At 45.2% G+C, this 21749-nt stretch overlaps 1 protein-coding gene across 2 annotated transcripts in view; it reads left to right on the forward strand.

Annotated features, from left to right (window-relative positions):
• Positions 1-21749, forward strand: part of LOC109906642 (amyloid-beta A4 protein-like) — a 38955-nt gene that overhangs the window by 14648 nt on the left and 2558 nt on the right. Inside the window, exons 2-15 of one of the 2 annotated variants that reach the window (XM_020504452.2) lie at positions 3424-3591; positions 6205-6334; positions 6612-6724; positions 8327-8511; positions 9066-9328; positions 9720-9887; positions 13567-13700; positions 14003-14077; positions 14297-14455; positions 14725-14853; positions 15264-15363; positions 18430-18660; positions 20569-20714; positions 21405-21551. In XM_020504452.2, the coding sequence (XP_020360041.1) occupies positions 3424-3591; positions 6205-6334; positions 6612-6724; positions 8327-8511; positions 9066-9328; positions 9720-9887; positions 13567-13700; positions 14003-14077; positions 14297-14455; positions 14725-14853; positions 15264-15363; positions 18430-18660; positions 20569-20714; positions 21405-21551 (2148 nt within the window). The remainder of the gene's footprint in view (positions 1-3423; positions 3592-6204; positions 6335-6611; positions 6725-8326; positions 8512-9065; positions 9329-9719; positions 9888-13566; positions 13701-14002; positions 14078-14296; positions 14456-14724; positions 14854-15263; positions 15364-18429; positions 18661-20568; positions 20715-21404; positions 21552-21749) is intronic. The other variant, XM_020504453.2, reaches the window with a different exon arrangement.

Raw genomic sequence — 21749 nt, forward strand, 5'->3', positions numbered from 1 at the left:
AACTCATCAGTATATTCTTGTTTTGAGAAATGACGGCTATTTGACCCCCCCCCCCCCTTCATCAGGGATGTTCCATTTCTGTTAGTCACGTGTCTGTGGAACTTCATCAGTTTGTCTCAGTTGTTGAATCTTGTTATGTTCATACAAATATTTACACATGTTAAGTTTTCTGAAGATAAACGCAGTTGACGTTTATATTTTTTTGCTGAGTTTATATATAGCTTTGAAAGACCATACATTTATTTTTATTTAACTAGGCAAGTCAGTTTAAAAAAAATCTTATTTGCAATGACGGCCTAACCCGGACGACACTGGGCCAATTGTGCGGCGCCTTATAGGACTCCCGATCACGGCCGGTTGTGATACAGCCTGGGATCAAACCAGGGTCTAGTGACGCCCCTAGCATGTAGATGCAGGGTCTTAGAACACTGCACCACTCAGGAGCCAACCATCCAGCGTGGTGTAGGCCAACCATCCAGCTTTGGAATAGTTGTAAGGTCTTTTTCCCTGCTTTTGAGAGGCACTGGCTATTGTACCGAGAGACGTCTAGCAATTGCCCTAATCTAGTGATATGATAACTTCAATCATTTCCAAACTGCACGCAGAGACATAAAAATGGTATTCATGAGTTTCTCTAAGTAAGTAGAAAAACGACCTAAATCTCAGAATCTTGCAGAATCCCTTTAAACCTGCACTTTGAGAGTTGTGTGGGGAGTTGATTCTCCACCCCTCTCTGGCTCCCAGATGGCACAGTAGGAATTGGGGCGCGGCCCCTATGTCACCTCCCTCACATCCGCTGCGGGGTCGGTAAAATAACTAGATGCATCCGGTTTTCAGGGGAAATGGAAAGAGCCTAACTTCCGCTTTTGGACGTTAGCAAGGACGTAACTCCTCCACATTTACTGGATTGGTTGAGCAGTGCAGTGCAGAACAGAACCTCTCCCAACAGTCATTTTTTTCCCCCTTGTTGGGAGCTGAAAGAAAGAAACACCGCCTTGGCATTTTATGTTACACCTGCTACATTAGGTTACTTCTCTCATTACAGATACCAGGTTGTTTTGAAATACAGACTGATTTTCAATACTGGGGGGGGGGGGGGACTAGAAGTTGAGTATAAATATAATTACATCTAAGATGTGTCAAATGTTATCCGGTTAGCTACGGGGCTAGATGTCAAGATCAAGCTTCTTGGTTACAGCAGAGACATTCAGTCCCCTCCTGGATCAAGATCCCTGTTTCCTAAATTGTTTTGTGGGTTGCATTTTTATTTATTTTTTAAATAGCGACCCTTGTGTCCACAGTCGGTAATACTGTATACGACGGTATGGTACAGAAACGGTATATCTAGATACCGCCCAACCCTAGTTTACTGTACACATGGATGAATACATTCACACACACTTATCTTTTAATCTGTTTGTCGGTTTTATAACAATCTGGCCTTAAATAGCCATGTACTCTTTATCTCCAGCCAGAAGAGGACTGGCCACCCCGCAGAGCCTGGTTCCTCTCTAGGTTTCTTCCTAGGTTCCTGCCTTTCTAGGGAGTTTTTCCTAGCCACTGTGCTTCTACATCTGCATTGCTTGCTGTTTGAGGTTTTAGGCTGGGTTTCTGTATCGCACTTTGACCTTTTGCGGATGTAAAAAGGGCTTTATAAATACATTTGATGGAAAACACTAACACGGGATTTCACCTGTTTTTCTACTGATTCCGTGTGTGTGAGGGATTTACAGATTTCCATGGCGCTAGGGCATGTGGCCTAGCAGGTTGACTTGAAGGACATGAACTTCTTTAGGCGACACATCCGTCCCTCATAGAACTACACTGCAATCTGATCTGTCTGAGTTTGTTTGTGTTTGTAGACGTGCATGCCAGAATGTGTGCATGCACAGTGCACTGAGTGCACTTGTGTGTGCGTGTGTGTGTGTGTGTATAAGGATTACATTGTGCATTAACTCGTAAGAGAATCAAGTCCATTCACAGTATGTCATCCTCTACTTCACAAACATTTGTTTTACTGCCAAACCACTAACAAGATTACAGAAAAACACAATGCAGTCGGTCTCTCTTTCTCTCCTCTCGCTCTCTCGTTCTCCTCCCTCGTTCCCTAGTACAATGCTGTCTTTCAGTCTTTTGTTTGTCCCCACCTCCCTTACAGGATTCTCATTACAAAACTTCCTTATGCAGTAGCAATGGACACACATATACACACTCACATACTCTCAGAGATAGATGTACACACATGAATACAGTTACATAATATAATTAGTACCCGTGAATAGGCACCGGATGGACAACAAAGGCGCACACACACACACACGTAAGCCAAGCCAAGCCAAGCATGAAAACCCCTTGGCAGGCTGGCATACTACAGTACATGTTCTTTCTCAGTGCTGCCACCTGTGGGATATCTATGATACGTGCATGTGTGTTTCAAATCAAATCTGTGTGTGTGCAAGCAGTCCAATGTGCTTGTGTGCGTGTGTAAAAGCTTGATTACACACGCACAGGTTTGGGGAGGTTTCTTAAGAGTCTGTAGTGGTACTATGGGTTTGTCAATCACAATTCAGTAGGAAAGTCTACAGTAGCAATCTTTTCTATCACCATCAAATATCCTCAAAGAAAGCCTCTCCTTTTACCATTGATGGGTGTAGTGTGAATCTTCCCCTAGGACGCTGATCTTGGATCAGTATTGCATTTCCCACACATCGTTAAGGTTAGGATTGGGGGAGGGGAAGCTGATCCTAGACCTGTACTAAGGGGAAAACTCACACCGGAGCCTCGTTGATGTAACAAGTCGATGCCTGAAACGGCACCCAAACTCTAATCTGTGCCTCTATCCCAAAGGGCACTCAATTGGGCCGTGGTCAAAAGTAGTTTACGAATAAAGGGCCTATATCTCCTCCCTCAACCCTTTTGTCTTTTCCCCGCTTACACCTCAAGCCGTCTTCCCCCTATTTTTCTATCTTTTTCTCCTCTTATTCCTGCCTCTCCTCTCTCTTTTTTTTCTTTAATCATTGCCCCTTTCTCTCCCTTTCTTACACATTTAGTTTTTTCCCCCCATTCCTCTATTCCCTCCGTCCATCCATTCTCTACATCATTATGAAGTTTTATGAAAATGTATTTTTAAACATTCTTTATTATATTGTTCTACGTGTCATGTATTGTCAATTCTTTGTGGAGCATGTGTTAGAAACTGCTGCCAGGTCTCCCTGGCAAACAACAATGACAACCTGCAGAAATAAAAGTTAAATGAAAGGAACCTATTTAGTCAAATGTTGTATCAAGTATTTTCTGCTGACCATTTAGGTTTCTTACTTCTCACACATGCCTACCTGTATAGCTGCCATTGGCACATTGTAATACTACAGAATGAGAGTAAATGAACATATCTCTTTTTGTCCCTCCCTCCCTCCTCTCAAGGTGCCGACAGATGGTGGGATGGGCCTGCTGGCAGAACCCCAGGTGGCCATGTTCTGTGGGAAGCTCAACATGCATGTGGATGTCCAGAGTGGCAAGTGGGAGTCAGACCCTTCCGGCACCAAGAGCTGTATCGGCACCAAGGAGGGCATCCTGCAGTACTGTCAGGAGGTATGGAGATTGGGGTTGGATACAATATGATACGATACAATAACTTAATATACACTTCCAGTCAAAAATAGAACACTTCAGAACACTTCATCATTTAAGAGTTTTTCTTTATTTTTACTATTTTCTACATTGTAGAATAATAGTGAAGACTTCAAAAAATAAATAAATGAAATACACATAAAATCACGTAGTAACCAAAAAAATCTAAATATATTTTAGATTCTTCTAATAGCCATCCTTTGCCTTGATGACAGCTTTGCACACTCTTGGCATTCTCTAAACCAGCTTCACCTGGAATGCTGTTTCAACAGGAGATCCCACATATGCTGAGCACTTGTTGGCTGCTTTTCCTTCATTCTGCAGTCCGACTCATCCCAAACCATCTCAATTTGGTTTAGGTCGGGTGATTGTGAGGCCAGGTCATCTGATGCAGCACTCCATCACTCTCCTTCTTGGTAAAATAGCCCTTACACCACCTGGAGGTGTGTTGGGTCATTGTCCTATTGATAGACAAGTGATAGTCCCACTAAGCCCAAACCAGATGGGATGGCGTATCGCTGCAGAATGCTGTGGTAGCCATGCTGGTTAAGTGTGCATTGAATTCTAAATAAATCAGACAGTGTCACCAACAAAGCACCACCACACCATCACACCTCCTCCTCCATGCTTTACAGTGGGAACTACACATGCGGAGATCATCCGTTCAACTTCACCGCGTCTCACAGAGACACGGTGGTTGGGACCATAAATCGCCAATTTGCACTCCACACCAAAGAACACATTTCCACTGGTCTAATGTCATTGCTCGGGTTTCTTGGCCCAAGCAACTCTCTTCTTATTGGTGTCCTTTAGTAGTGGTTTCTTTGCAGCAATTCGACCATGAAGAACTGATTTACACAGTCTCCTCTGAACAGTTGATGTTGAGAAGTCTGTTACTTGAACTCTGTGTAGCATTTATTTGGGCTGCAATTTCTTAGGCTGGTAACTCGAATTAACTTATCCTCCTCATGAGAGCCAGTTTCATCATATCGCTTGATGGTTTTTGCTACTGCGCTTGAAGAAACTTTCAAAGTTCTTGAAATTTTCCGGAATAACTGACAGGACTAACTGATAGTCCTAAATGTCTTAAGGTAATGATGGACTGTCGTTTTGTCTTTGCATATTTGAGCTGTTCTTGCCAGAATATGGACTTGGTCTTTTACCAAATAGGGCTATCTTCTGTATACCACCCCTAACTTGTCACAACACAACTGATTGTCTCAAATGCATTAAGAAGGAAAGAAATTCCAGAAATGAACTTTTAAGAAGGCACACCTGTTAATTGAAATGCATTCCAGGTGACTACCTCATGAAGCTGGTTGAGAGAATGCCAAGAGTGTGCAAAGCTGTCATCAAGGGAAAGAGTAGCGATTTGAAGAATCACAAATATAAAATATATTTTGATTTGTTTAATACTTTTTTGGTTACGACATGATTCCGTATGTGTTATTTCATAGTTTTGATGTCTTCACTATTATTGTACAATGTAAAAATTGTTCAAGAAAAAAAAGAAAAACCCTTGAATTGAGTAGGTGTTCTAAAACTTTTGACCAGTAGTGTATAATAATAATAAAATGTATGCCATTTCGCAGACTCTTTTATCCAAAGGTGACTTAGTTAAGCATGCATACATTTTAGCAGATACCCATAGACTTCCAGTCATTGCGCTACACGCTAGTTAGTATTAGCTTGCGAAACTACCTCTAACTTCCTTCATACTGGACACAGAGACATAATGTTACCCACGAGTTCATGTGAAGTAGATAATGTGGCCTCGTTGGCAAAATCCCAAAGTATCCCTTTAAGAGTGTTGGGCCAGTAACGAAAAGGTTGCTGGTTCGAAAAATCTGTTGACGTGCCCTTGAGCAAAGCACTTAACCCTAATTGCTCCAGGGTCACCGTCAGTCATGGCACTCTCCGAGGGTATCTCGGGGGGGAGTGGGATATGCAAAAAACACATTTCCAATTCACTCGTGTATAATACACACTTGCACGCATATGAAATAGGACAATTGTAAGCACCCACCTAATTAGTAGTATTCTGCCATTGCAAGTGCCATGCTCTACCAACTAAGCTACAGAGGACCAACTGTAATGCCCATAGAAATTCATTTTGTTAGGTCACCATAATAAATACATATTTACCTCATTTAGCAGACGCTCTTATCCAGAAGGACTTGCAGTAGTGAGAGCATACATTTTCATATTTGTTCGTACTAGTTCTCCATGGGAATCGAACCAACAACCCTGGTGTTGCAAGTGCCATGCTCTACCAACTGAGCCACACGCGACCTACACACACTATCAATACACTATATAATAGAGAGGGGGGAGAGAAGCATTGGCACTAAGTAAGAAAGAGGGCTGTGACCGGATGGTAGGGACAGATGGGAGGATAGTAGACGAATAGTGATTGGGAGAGAGCGAAAGAGTGCTCACCGGCCTGTGAACGGCTGGTGGGACAGATGGGTGATGATGTGGGGGAGAGGGAGAGATCAATCATAGATAGAAAATGGGATGGGGGGGGGTGTGAAAGGAGATAATGATACAGACTCCGTGTTTCTTCTCTCCCAGGTATACCCTGAGCTGCAGATCACCAACGTGGTGGAGGCCAACCAGCCAGTCAGCGTCCAGAACTGGTGCAAGAAGGGCCGCAAGCAGTGCCGCAGTCATCTGCACATCGTGGTGCCCTACCGATGCCTAGGTATAAATGCACTGTGTATGTGTGTGGGGGGTAGGGAGGCCTGTGTGGGTGGGGTTGTGTGTGTGTATGGGAAAAATATGTGTTGTGTATGTGAGGGGGGAGAGAAATAGATTTATGGGAGCGAAAACGAGATTGAGGGATAAATTGAGATTTATGTGTGCCGTTTTGTACTATTTGAGTTCCACCCCTTAGTAAAAAGTGGTTATTTTGTTGTTGGCAGTTTTTATTTTATTTGTTCTTATGTCTGATTATTTGGCTCTGTCTGTGTATGTTGCAGTGGGGGAGTTTGTCAGTGATGCCCTGCTGGTTCCTGATAAGTGCAAGTTCCTGCACCAGGAGCGCATGGACATGTGTGAGAGCCACCTGCACTGGCACACTGTGGCCAAAGAGGTGAGATCACGTGTACACATATACGTGCTACACATTTTACAGAAAGCCACTCCATCTGCAGTAGGGGCAGCACCCACAAGTGTTGACCCTCTGTGTCTGTCTTGATTGTTTGTATGTCTGATTGTCTTATAGGGTAAAATAATTTAAAAAATATTCTTATCTTTATCTGTCTTAGTTGGATACAGAGTACTTACTAGTTCATTAGGCCATATAATATTCCCATATACACCACCCTGAAGTGCATAAAACAAAAACATCTATGATATATAGATAATATACACTATATATACAAAAGTTTGTGGACCCTTTAAGTTAAGTTCTGCCACACCTGTTGCTGACAGGTGTATAGAGCCATGCAATCTCCCTAGACAAACATTGGCCTTAATGAAGAGCTCAGTGACTTTCAATGCGGCACTGTCTTAGGATGCCACCTTTCCAACAAGTCAGTTTGTAAGGTTTCTGCCCTGCTAGAGCTGCCCCGGTCAACTATAAGTGTTATTATTGTGAAGTGGAAACGTCTAGGAGCAACAACAACTCAGTCACGAAGTGTTAGGCCACACAAGCTGACTGAATGGTTCCGCGAGTGCTGAAGTGCGTAGCGCGTCAAAATCATCTGTCCTTGGTTGCAACACTTACTACCAAGTTCCAAACTGCCTCTGGAAGCAAGGTCACCACAACAACTGTTCATCGGGAGCTTCATGAATTGGGTTTCTATGGCCAAACAGCCGCACACAAGCCTAAGATCACCATACGCAATGCCAAGTGTTGGCTGGTGTGGTGGAAAGCTCGCTGCCATTGGACTCTGGAGCAGTGGAAATGCGTTCTCCAGGGTAGTGAGTCAAGCTTCACCATCTGGCAGCCCAATGGACAAATCTGGGTTTGGCGGATGCCTGGAGAATGCTACATGCCCCAATGCATAGTACCAACTGTAAAGTTTGGTGGAAGAGGAATAATGGTCTGGGGCTGTTTTTCATGGCTCGGCCTAGGCCCCTTAGTTCCAGTGAAGGGAAATCGTAACGCTACAACGTTCTAGACAATTCTGTGCTTCTAACTTTGTAGCAACAGTTTGGGGAAGGCCCTTTCCTGTTTCATTGACAATGGCCCGTGCATAAAGCGAGGGCCATACAGAAATGGTTTGTCGAGATCTCTGTGGAAGAACTTGACTGGCCTGCACAGAGCCCTGTCCTCAACCCCATCGAACACCTTTGGGATGAATTGGAATGTTGACTGCAAGCCAGGCCTTATCGCCCAACGTCAGTGCAAGTCCCCACTGCAATGTTCTGACATCTAGTGGAAAGCCTTCCCATAAGAGTGGATGCTGTTTATAGCACCAAAGGGGGGACCAACTCCATATTGATGCCCATGATTTTGGAATGAGATGTTTGTCAAGCAGGTGTCCAGATACTTTTGTTCATGTAGTGTATAATTAACTAAACCTGGGAGCCATATGGATAAATTCTCAGTGCCGATTTAGGATCAGTTTTGCCTTTTACATAACCATGAATAGAATGGCATGGACGGGGGGAACTGATCCTAGATCAGCACTCCTACTCTTGATACACGCAGCCCTTGATTTAACTTCCCCATCCCTCTCTCATCCAGTCCTGTGGAGACCGAACTTTAAATCTCCACGACTACGGGATGCTGTTGCCGTGCGGCATCGACCGTTTCAGGGGGGTGGAGTTTGTGTGCTGTCCGTCAGACAGGGAGACAGACAGCACTGAGCAGGACGAGGATGACTCGGATGTGTGGTGGGGAGGAGCCGAGACTGACTACACTGACAACAGGTACACACACACACACAGGAGCTCATACATTACTCACTTACATTCATACTTATACTGTCCTCGTCCCCAGGCTATTGCGCATAGTGCATATCAGCCATATCAACGATTCAAAGTTGGCCTTAGTGAGAGACCATAGAATGCTATAGGAGTGACCTACTGAGTAAAGTATTTGTTATTTAACTTTTAGCTAATCACACGACTGCGAGGCGCAACATAAGGGCAACATAAATGGAAGTGCGCAAGACACATACAGGGGAGGGCTAGGGGGAAGGTGCTGTGGAAGATGATTGGTTGGTACATTAAGCAAATGCCTATGCGCCAGGAGTTTCTACCGGTCTTTCTGTGTTGGCTAACAGCGGCCAAGTTTGACACGCTGGTCCACCAGACTTTTTGCCCATTTGGGCGGAAGTGTCTGGGAACGAGATTCTACTTATACTCGCACTCACACACATACAGTACACTCTCACACATCCTCACCCCCCCCCCCACCCCCCTATTTTTCTCCCTCTCCACCTACCTCCATCCCTTTCTCCTTCCCTCCATCCATCTCTCAGTATGGCAAGGGGGGCAGCAGAGCCAGCTGAATCCAAGCAGCGACAAGAAGAGGAGGAGACGGCCCCAGCCATGGTAGAGGAAGATGATGAGGAGGGGCAGGAGGTGCTGGACAACGACCAGGATGGAGACGGTGACGAGGAGGATGATGATGATGATGACGATGACGTCGTTGACGAGCGCGAAGATAGCGAGCCCACCACCAACATCGCCATGACTACCACGACAACTACTACCACTGAGTCTGTGGAGGAAGTGGTCAGAGGTGAGAGGAACTGGGAGGTCCAGGGGCCGTGTGTGTGTACATCATTTACTCTGCTTGTCTATTTAAAGGTTGAGTGAGTGTATGCAGGGGTGGAATTGGGGGGGCAGACAATCTAGAAACTTACCACTGTAAATCAGTAAGAATTCAGCTAAATCCCCATTCCCCCATAAGTTCACACACCATTGGTATCCTCATGCCTGTACGATTATAAGTATGCTTTCCAAATGGCACATACACGTACCCTATATAGTCCACTACTTTTTGACCAGGGCCCATAGGACACTACTTTTGACCAGAGGCCTATGTAGGGAATAGGCCGTGTGCCACTTGGGACTCGCACTGTGTGTGTGTGTGTGCTGACGGCTCCTCGCCCCCCCCCCCCCCCCACCAGAGGTGTGTTGGGCGAATGCGGAGACGGGCCCATGCCGTGCCATGCTTGCACGCTGGTACTTTGACCATGAGGAGGGCCGCTGTGCCCAGTTCATCTATGGCGGCTGCGGTGGCAACCGCAATAACTTTGAGTCGGAGGAGTACTGCCTGTCTGTATGCAGCAACGTCAGTAAGTCAGTCACAGACAGCATCCTGTCAACCTGTCTGTCTGCGTGTCAACATCTGAAAGCTAGCCTCTGCCGTTAGCCCTCTGGCTAGCTAGCTGCTAACCACGCTAATACTACTTCACGTTACATGCTAACCTCTGGTCTCACTAACCACCACTTGTACTGCCTGTCTACTGCTGCACTGTTAGTAAGTCAGTCACACAGACTACTTGTCTGTCTGCATGTATTGTCCGTACCGGCTAGTTACCTCTGACTAGCTAGCTGTTAACCACGCTAGTTCTCGCTAACCTGTGGTCTCACTTAACTACATCTTGTTGTACTGCCGGTCTGTCTGCAACATCATCAGTAAGTCAGTCACACGGACAGCAGAGCTTCTTGCCTAATTGTCTGTCTGTGTGTAGCACTGTTAGTGTCCACATCTGCTAGCTAGTTTCTGGTTAGCCATCTAGCTAGCATCTGACCCTAGCCGTCTGGCTACCTTGGTGCTAACTACAATAACCATGTCTGCTAGTCGCTAACCATGCTCGCTAACCACTCTGGTCTCACTAACCACCAAGCATTGTGTGGCTTGGGCGATATACTGTATACCGGGGTATTTTGGCTTGGGCGATATACCGTATACCGGGGTATTTTGGCTTGGGCGATATACCGTATTCCCGGAGTATTTTGGCTTGGGCGATATACCGTATTCCCGGAGTATTTTGGCTTGGGCGATATACCGTATTCCCGGGGTATTTTGGCTTGGGCGATATACCGTATTCCCGGGGTATTTTGGCTTGGGCGATATACCGTATTCCCGGGGTATTTTGGCTTGGGCGATATACCGTATTCCCGGGGTATTTTGGCTTGGGCGATATACCGTATTCCCGGGGTATTTTGGCTTGGGCGATATACCGTATTTTGGCTTGGGCGATATACCGTATTCCCGGGGTATTTTGGCTTGGGCGATATACCGTATTCCCGGGGTATTTTGGCTTGGGCGATATACTGTATTCCCGGGGTATTTTGGCTTGGCCGATATACCGTATTCCCGGGGTATTTTGGCTTGGCCGATATACCGTATTCCCGGGGTATTTTGGCTTGGCCGATATACCGTATTCCCGGGGTATTTTGAAATACAGACGGTATGATTTTCAATACCGTTAAAAATAATATATGTATATACTATACCCCTGTCTCGTGGGGTTGCGTGCTACGCCACGGCTTATAACCAATAAATGTTATCCGGTTTGCTAACTGCTAGCTAAGTGGCTAGATGTAAAGATGTAAAGAAAAAAAAATAGAACCCCTTGTGTGCACATTCAGTAATACTGTATACCCAGGTATGGTACAGAAATGTATGACTGTGAAAATCTATATACCGCCCAACCCTAGTTTACTGTACACATGGATGAATACATTCACACACACACTTATTTTTTAACCTGTTTGTGTGTTTTAGAAGACATTAACACAAGTGATTTCACCTGTTTTTTCCACTGATTCCGTATGAGTGAACACAGTGTGTGGGTTTCTCTCTCCCGCTCATTTGAGTGTTGTGGGAGGCAGTGACCTGACAGTCAAGTGTTTGTGAACGAGAACATATGATCCAACCAGCGATGGTTCACTCTCGCCTCCTCTCCCTACTTTCTATCTGTCTGTACAGTCTATTATCTCTCACTAATCCTATTTTTCACTCCATCTCACCTCTGAAATTGTGTGTGTGTGAGATTTCCACTTGGTTGAAAAGGTGTGAAAGACAGTTCTGTAGTATGGGAACGAGACTACAGCTTGTGTTTCCACCAACTAGCAACCCTCTACCCTCACACACTCCCTCTGTGTCCACTGCGCCTCGTACCCTCACCTTTCACATGGTCGTCGAGCGGTCACTGCATGATCAACAAGCGTTCACAGCAGGGTCAAAGCCAAGGGATCACACTGCGGTCAGACCTAAAGACGGGACTCCCCTGTTTAGGCTTAGCTTGTACGACTGTATCCTTTAATTACATCATGGCCACATAGACCGAACACAGGGCAGAGTCCAATTTTAGACTTCCAAGTTAGAATTGTATTAATGGTTCTGCTTTGTTCGGATCGCAAACTGCTCTTGGTTGTTTTGGGACTATTGAGTGTCTGTGAAATGAAGGCATGTGCTAATCTCTGGGAGACAAACTAAAACCAAAAAACAAGCTTATCACACACACATATATATTATATATCACACACACACAGGTTCCGAAGTATCAAATCAACACTTCCTTATTCATTTATGTATTCATGTAAGAAATAATACATTTATGCAGTTTCATGTTTAAACCAGGACTGATGATGATGATGATAGGTATGTCACGTAATGTGACATACATACATACTCGTTACACTAAGAATGATATTACATAAATGATTTTATTTTTAATGTCAAACCGATAGATACAGGTCATGCAAGGTATCCCAGCCTTAAGGCATAACAGCTTTTTAGTAGGTTCTTCTGTAGTAGAATAAATGGGGGAATGGCTAAAGTAACTATATTCTAGAGAAGATTTTAATCAAACATCCAAATGACTTGGAATGTCTATGGCAGTCACATTAATGGAAGAGACTAGGTGTTAGATGAATTTAGTTCTTATGTGTTCATTAACCAATGAAATTAAAATACTCAGTCTGTCCCCAGAGTTTGTAAGGTTCTGGGGGAAGTGAAACAGACGGAGACCAGTCAAAAATAGTCAGTGACTGTTTATTCTCGAGAGCTCTGCCCATCATTTCATGTACATTGGTTTATATACCTCTCATTTCGTCAATGTCCCTCCTCCTCTCAGACAATGACAACGCTGCTTTTCAATTCCATTCCAACGCATACATATTGCTTATCATATGCTACCACATGTTACACAATGTACTGCAACCCCAACGGTTTCTCCCCTCCCTGGTTGGGGACCAGACATCTTTCCTGTTGTTAGTTTCACTGTGGTCACTAGTTGTCTGTTAACACTTCCTCTTTGCCTATGTACAAACATTCTTCATCAGAAAGGGTAGAATTCTGTTAGTTACAATCCTGCGTTAAATGTATACATCATTTAGTCATTATTCATAAAAATCCCATAACACTAGGTTTAAAAGAATTCTGTCAACTACCCCGAAAGGTTTTGCAGAAATCGCGGTTGTAAGATTCCCGGAATCAGGAGGGAATAAGCAGGACATCTGGAGTCCTCCAACCAGGTCACGGACACCCAAACCACCCTTCAAACGCACACCTCTGCTTTTTCACTCTGTATTGTGTACTCTCGTTCACTCGCTCGATGAATCACTAACCAACCTGTTGTTGCTAACACTAGTATCATTAACCATCTAGCTTTAGGGTCTGCTATTATGGAGCTGCTACATAGTGTTGGTAGTTTGGAACTTCTGTTTTTACTTTGTTTATTGGTATTATATTACTGCCTCCGGTTCCTTATTGCAATCAAGGCAAATCAAATAATCTGAAGGCACTTATCGTAAGTCACTCTGGAAAAGGTTTGGATTTTGAAGAGGAAAGCAATGAAAGAAGAAACATAGAAAAAGGAATGGGGGGGAGGTGAAGGAATGATGAGGATATCTGAAGACCATATTATAGGAGTAATTTTCTAAATTTCCATCTCTCTCCTCAATTACACCCATACCCCTCTCCTCCATGTCCATCTACCCTGCTCCCCCTCCTCCACCCAGTGCCCACCGCCGCCCCCAGCTCTCCCGATGCCGTGGACCGTTATCTGGAGACGCCCGGGGATGACAATGAACACGCCCACTTCGCCAAGGCCAAGGAGAGCCTGGAGGCCAAACACCGTGAGAGGATGTCCCAGGTAAGATAGAGGGAGTGAGAAGTGTAGGGGCAGAGAAGAGAAGGGAGGGCAAAGGTGGAGGGTGGGGTGAAGAAGGTGCAGGGTGGAAGAGCGGGGGGGGGAGATGAAGAGGGGTTGAGTGGAAGGGGGAGGGAGGATGGAGAAGGGGTGAGGTTGGGGAGGGTCGAGAGTGAGGAAGGGAGAGGGAAGGATGGAAGCGAAGACACTTGAGGTGAAAATACATGGAAGGGAAAGTAAGATGAGGGTAAGGAGAGGAAGGGGTGAGACAGAAGTAACCCGTCTTTCTTCTTGCATGTGTGTAGGTGATGAGGGAGTGGGAGGAGGCAGAGCGGGAGGCCAAGAGTCTACCTCGTGCTGATAAGAAGGCTGTCATCCAGGTCAGAAACACACAGAGGATACTAAAACATATTAAGAAATGCTAAATATTGAATATCTGAATATTTGATAATAGCGTGGTGGTGTTAGGGATTCTTACTGTCTATCATTTTTATTTGTGTGTATCATATACGATGTGTGTCTTATCATGAACCTATCATCTATGTTAAATATGTTTGTATCATGTATAATAATTGTGTGTGTGTGTGTCTATCACACAGCGTTTCCAGGAGAAGGTGGAGGCCCTGGAGCAGGAGGCAGCCAGTGAGAGGCAGCAGCTGGTTGAGACTCACATGGCCCGGGTTGAGGCCCTGCTCAATGACCATCGCCGCCTGGCCCTGGAGAGCTACCTGACCTCCCTGCAGGCCGAACCACCCAGGGTAGGTAGAGGGTACATAGTAACAGAGTATAAACACACAGGTAAAGAGTACAGACACACACACATTGTTGTCGGGTCCTGTAGAGCCACCTAACTGCCCTGCAGTCCGAGCCACCCAGGGTAGAGACACACACTATACAGACACACACAGTAGATATGGATCCTCCTACCATTGTCTTACTCCGCCCACACACAGACCGACGTTCTGACTCATATCTCTCTTTCGCTCTCACTTTTTCCCTTCTCTCCTTCTCCCCCCCTTCTCTCTAGCCTCGTCATGTGTTCAGCCTATTGAAGAAGTATGTCCGTGCAGAGCAGAAGGACAGACAGCACACCCTTAAACACTTTGAGCACGTCCGCATGGTTGACCCCAAGAAGGCCGCACAGATCCGACCCCAGGTAATAAGCCCACCAAGGCCCTTTTTCTTCTTTTTTTAACACGTGTTTTATATGGTGACCGTCATTTTGTTGTCATTCTCGTGAAGGCCGAAACAATTTGATTTGAACTTGAATTAGCTGAATAAATCTTTTTATTGATGCTCTTATTACTTATGCATGCACCTCGTCTCACGTTGGTTGAGCGCCTTCTACTCCTCTCCAGTGCAGAAACAACAAAATATTTGCCATTTGTACCAAATAAAATAATAAACCTAGAAACAACAGTTCTCATCCACTCCCAATGCCAAATGTGCTCACACGCATAAACACCTATACACCACTGAAGGGTATTTTGGTAACCTCCTGACATGGACAGTGTATGGCTCACAGAAGATAGCTTTTTATTAAATAGCATTCAAATGTACTTGTAGGTTCTGACCCACCTGCGTGTGATTGAGGAGAGGATGAACCAGTCCCTGGGTCTGCTCTACAAGGTGCCCGGAGTGGCTGACGATATCCAGGACCAAGTTGGTGAGTGTTATTTTCAGTCTAATCTCTCCTTCATTAACCAGGTAAAGGTTGACCAGGTCTGTGTGCAAGCATTAACTGATATGAACCAGTAACCTGCCCTCATCCACACTGTCACCAACCACTATCCATAGTTTATATCCACAAAACCCTCATCCATTTTTACTGTGGTTCGTGATACAGATAATCATATAACATCATGACATCTCAATTCTCACCTACACCTCCATCAAATCAATAACTATAACTTCTCCTTCCCACTCCCTCCCTCTCTGTGTTTGTCTGGGTCTTGAGTTGTGTGCGTCACTGAACCATCTGCGTCTGAGTCAGTCTCAGACTCTGTCTAGTTTCCCCTCCTCTCAGGCTGCTCCCCTGCCCTCTGTTCGCACACACACACACCGCCTCCCAGCAACACAGACATTGGTTTCCTTTTCTCCTTTCATTAAAATAAATGAGAACAGAGCGTGACATTGTGTTTCAAGTGAAGTGCCTGAGGAAGACTTAAAGTGGTACCATATTCCCTATATAGTGCACTGCTTTTGACCAGGGCCCATAAGGTACCTACAGAGCATTCTGAAAGTATTCTGAGCCCTTGACTTTTTCCACATTCTGTTAGGTTACAGCCCCCCATCAATCTACACACAATACCCCATAATGACAAAGCAAAAACAGGTTTTATACATATGTATAAAATAAAAAAATTATATCACAATTTCAAAAGTAATCAGACCCTTTACTCAGTACTTTGTTGAAGCACCTTTGGCAGCGATTACAGCCTTAGTCTTCCTTGGTATGACGCTACAAGATTTGCACACCTGGATTTTGGGAGTTTCTTCCAATCTTCTTTGCAGATCCTCTCAAGCTCTGTCAGGTTGGGAGTGTCACTGCACAGCTATCTTTCAGGTCTCTCCAGAGATGTTTGATCGGGTTCCAGTCCGAGCTCCGGCTGGCCCACCCAAGGACATTCAGAGACTTGTCTCACAGCCACTGCTGCATTGTCTTCAAATCAAATGTTATTTGTCACATGCACCAAATACAACAGGTGTAGACCTTACAGTGAAATGTTTACTTACAAGCCCTTAACCAACAATGCAATTAAAAAAAATAAATGGAAGTAAAAAATAATAATAAGACAAATAGAAAAATAATTAATAATTAAGGAGCAACAATAAAATAGCGAGATGTTATATACAGGGGGTACCGGTACAGAGTCAATGTGCAGGGGCACCGGTTAGTCTATGTAATTAAGGTAATATGTACATGTAGGTAGAGGTAAAGTGACTATGCATGGATAGTAAACAGAGATTACCAGCAGCGTAATAATGGGGATGGGGGGGACAATGCAAATAGTCCGGGTAAACATTTGATTAGCTGTTCAGGAGTCTTATGGCTTGGGGGTAGAAGCTTTTTGTAGCTGGACTTGGTGCTCCTGTACCGTTTGCCGTGCGGTAGCAGAGAGAACAGTTTATGACAGAGAAGCTACGTCTGGTAAGACGAGGGGTGGGGGGGGGGGGTGTCTTTTGTCAATAACAGCTGGTGCGCGATGTCCAATATTAAAGAAGTCTAGAGGAATTGCTTGCCTGAGGTACAGTACCTTATGATAAGCTGTAGACCACACTATCTACCAAGAGTTATCATCTATTATTCGTAGCCGTCTATTTACCACCAAAGACCTATGCTGGCACTAAGCGCGCACTCAACCAACTCTATAAGGCCATAAGCAAACAAGAAAATGCTCACCCAAAAGTGTCGCTCCTAGTGTCCAGGGACTTTAATGCAGGCAAACTTTAATCAGTTTTACCACATTTTTACCAGCATGTCACAACCAGAGGAAAACGACTCTAGACCACCTTTACTCCACACACACAGATGCATACAAAGCTCTTCCCTGCCCTCCATTTGGCAAAACCGACCATAATTCTATCCTCCTGATTCCTGCTTACAAGCAAAAACTAAAGCAGGAGTACCAGTGACTTGGTCAATATGGAAGTGGTCAGATGGAGCGGACTGTTTTGCTAGCACAGACTAGAATATGTTCCCGGGATTCATCCAATGGCAGTGAGGAGTATACCACCTCAGTCATCGGCTTCATCAATAAGTGCATCGATGATGTCATCCCCACAGTGACTGTACGTACATAACCAAACCAGAAGCCATGGATTACAGGCAACATCTGAATCGAGCTAAAGGCTAGAGCTGCTGCTTTCAAGGGGTGGGACACTAATCTGGACGCATATAAGAAATCACTCTATGCCCTCAGACGAACCATCAAACAAGCAAAGTGTCAATACAGGATTAAGATAGAATCCTACTACACCGGCTCTGACGCTCATCGAATGTGGCAGGGCTTGAAAACTATTACGGACTACAAAGGGAAACCCAGATGCGAGCTGCCCAGTGACACAAGCCTAACAGACAAGCTAAATGCCTTTTTTATGCTCACTTCGAGGCAAGCAACACTGAAGCATTTTTGAGCGCACCAGCTGTTCTGGATGACTGTGTGATAACGCTCTCGGTAGCCGATGTGAATAAAACCTTTAAACAGGTCAACATTCACAAAGCCGCGGGGCCAGATGGATTACCAGGACGTGTATTCAAAGCATGCGCGGACCAACTTGCAAGTGTCTTCACTGACATTTTCAACCTCTCCCCGACTGAGTCTGTAATTCCTACATGTTTCAAGCAGACCACCATAGTCCCTGAGGCTATAACGTAACAAATCATGGAAAATTGTCAAGGGGTCTGAATACTTTCCGTATGCACTTTATATAGGAAATGGTGGGACTTCTAGTGATCCTATTTTATTGTTGTCTTTGTATGTACTAATAAATCATCGTAATTGTTCAGTTACACAGTCATTTACCACTCTACTGCAACAGCATTGTTTTCTCTTTTTCCTCTCTACCCTGGTTTTCCTTGTTTCTTACACCTTCCATCCTCCCCTTTCTATTCTTCTCTCTCTGCTGCTGTCTTTCACCCTCTTCCCCTTTTTCTATTTTCTTCTTTCTCCCACCTTATTCTCTTCCTTTTCCTCCCTCTTCCCCCCCCCCTCTCTCCTTCTCTCTCCAGAGTTGTTGCAGAAGGAGCAGGCAGATATGGCCCAGCAGCTGTCCAACCTGCAGAGTGACGTGCGGGTGAGCTACGGAAATGACGCCCTGATGCCCGACAGTCTTCCAGACAGCACCAGGGCTTCCCTGGACCTGCTGCCCCAGGAAGAAGACCTGGACCTGGACATGGGCCTGGACGGACTGGGCTTCATCCACCCTGAGAGCTTCAACCAGGTCAACACAGATAACCAGGGTAGGTGGGCCTAAAGCTATGATCAATACACCCAGAATCAGGGTAGGTATAGTACAGACTACCAGGGTATACACCCAGAATCAGGGTAGGAACCGACAGAACCAGGGTAGGTGTATTATACATATACATATATATATAACATGGTTCTATGTATATACACTGCTCAAAAAAATAAAGGGAACACTTAAACAACACAATGTAACTCCAAGTCAATCACACTTCTGTGAAATCAAACTGTCCACTTAGGAAGCAACATTTCACATGCTGTTGTGCAAATGGAATAGACAACAGGTGGAAACTATAGGCAATTAGCAAGACACCCCCAATAAAGGAGTGGTTCTGCAGGTGGTGACCAGACCACTTCTCAGTTCCTATGCTTCCTGGCTGATGTTTTGGTAACTTTTGAATGCTGACGGTGCTTTCACTCTAGTGGTAGCATGAGACGGAGTCTACAACCCACACAAGTGGCTCAGGTAGTACAGCTCATCCAGGATGACACATCAATGCGAGCTGTGGTAAGAAGGTTTGCTGTGTCTGTCAGCGTAGTGTCCAGAGCATGGAGGCGCTACCAGGATATAGGCCGTACATCAGGAGATGTGGAGGAGGCCGTAGGAGGGCAACAACCCAGCAGCATGACCGCTACCTCCGCCTTTGTGCAAGGAGGAGCACTACCAGAGCCCTGCAAAATGAAATCCAGCAGGCCACAAATGTGCATGTGTCTGCTCAAACGGTCAGAAACAGACTCCATGAGGGTGATATGAGGGCCTGACGTCCACAGGTGGGGGTTATGCTTACAGCCCAACACCATGCAGGATGTTTGGCATTTGCCAGAGAACACCAAGATTGGCAAATTAGCCACTGGCGCCCTGTGCTCTTCACAGATGAAAGCAGGTTCACACTGAGCACATGTGACAGACGTGACAGTCTGGAGACGCTGTGGAGAACGTTCTACTGCCTGCAACATCCTCCAGCATGATCGGTTTGGCGGTGGGTCAGTCATGGTGTGGGGTGGCATTTCTTTGGGGGCCTCCATGTGCTCGCCAGAGGTAGACTGACTGCCATTAGGTACCGAGATGAGATCCTCAGACCCCTTGTGAGACCATATGCTGGTGCAGTTGGCCCTGGGTTCCTCCTAATGCAAGACAATGCTAGACCTCATGTGGCTGGAGTGTGTCAGCAGTTCCTGCAAGAGGAAGGCATTGATGCTATGGACTAGCCCGCCCGTTCCCCAGACCTGAATCCAATTGAGCACATCTGGTACATCATGTTTCGCTCCATCCACCAACGCCACGTTGCACCACAGACTGTCCAGGAGTTGGAGGATGCTTTAGTCCAGGTCTGGGAGGAGATCCCTCAGGAGACCATCCACCACCTCATCAGGAGAATGCCCAGGCGTTGTAGGGAGGTCATACAGGCACGTCGAGGCCACACACACTACTGAGCCTCATTTTGACTTGTTTTAAGGACATTACATCAAAGTTGGATCAGCCTGTAGTGTGGTTTTCCACTTTAATTTTGAGTGTGACTCCAAATCCAGACCTCCATGGGTTAATACATTTGATTTCCATTGATAATTTTTGTGTGATTTTGTTGTCAGCACATTCAACTATGTAAAGAAAAAAGTATTTCATAAGAATATTTCATTCATTCAGATCTAGGGTGTGTTATTTTAGTGTTCCCTTTATTTTTTGGAGCAGTGTATATATGTGTATATATTTATGTGTGTGTGTGTGTGTGTGTGTGTGTGTGTGTGTGTGTGTGTGTGTGTGTGTGTGTGTGTGTGTGTGTGTGTGTGTGTGTGTGTGTGTGTACAGGATCCATAACTGATTGTAGACAGCTGTCAGGGTCAAAGTGAAACTATATTAAGAAAATACTCATCCTACCTTTTCACTTTCGCTCTCTCCCTAGTTGAACCTGTGGATGCCCGCCCTTTTCCTGATAGAGGCTTTCCAACACGACCAGTGTCTGGTCTGAAGCCAGAGGAGATCCCTGAGCTCAGGATGGAGGCAGAGGAGAGGCACAGCACCGGATTCGAGGTGCACCACCAGAAACTGGTATCTATACACACACACACACACACACACACACACACACACACACATACCACCAAAGCCTGTACACATACACCACTCCATGTTGTATATTTGCACGCTTTTCATAAATGGCCACAGATACAAGCATCATGGAGTTATCCCAGACATATCCCATGACTGTATCCATGCCCATATGGGTATATCCATATGTCTATCCATATGTATTGGCTGACCATTGGCATGGTAACCAAGGCCTGCCGAGACGACCAGGGTTGGTGACTGGCGTCTACGATGCCAGGATGTTAGTTTCACACCAGCGCTAATTTATAATTGTCCTCAGATGAACACTGTCTGAAATTGAAAACGCGACACACACACATTCACACTTCCAAAAATGAGTTTTGTGCCCAATTAAATCTCTTATACATTTATAATTGTCCTCATTAAATAAGGAACAAAAATTATGTAACACTCATCTTGTATAGCATAACTTTAAGCTTACCTCTAAAATCCCTCAATAATGTAACTCTGAACCTTAATCATGTCTTTTGTATTCCATCCAAACCCCAAATTATTCCTACTCCAACTTCATTTCACCTTAATGCCTTGAACTCCTGTCTCCATAAATCCTGTCAGTATTTGTGATTGGTTGTGCAGTGTGACTTACAGTCTCTCTCTTTTTCTCTCTCTCTGTTTCTCTCCTCTCTCTAGGTGTTCTTCGCCGAGGATGTCGGCTCTAACAAGGGTGCCATCATCGGGCTGATGGTGGGAGGCGTCGTCATAGCGACCGTCATCGTCATCACCCTGGTGATGCTGAGGAAGAAGCAGTACACGTCCATCCACCACGGAGTCGTCGAGGTGAGGAGTAGAGGAGATGTGTGTGTGTGTGTGTGTGTGGACTTGTATTACTAATCCTAGTGGGTACCGGAAATCTCCTAAATGTCCCCACAAGGATAGTGAAACAAGGGAAATTCTCCCACGAGAACAAAGGCTAGGGTTAGGAGGTCGGGTTAGGTTTGTGATTAGGACAAAAGGATTTTCAATGGAAATACATTT

Source organism: Oncorhynchus kisutch, linkage group LG16 (genome assembly GCF_002021735.2).
Source record: "Oncorhynchus kisutch isolate 150728-3 linkage group LG16, Okis_V2, whole genome shotgun sequence".
NCBI lineage: Eukaryota > Metazoa > Chordata > Actinopteri > Salmoniformes > Salmonidae > Oncorhynchus > Oncorhynchus kisutch.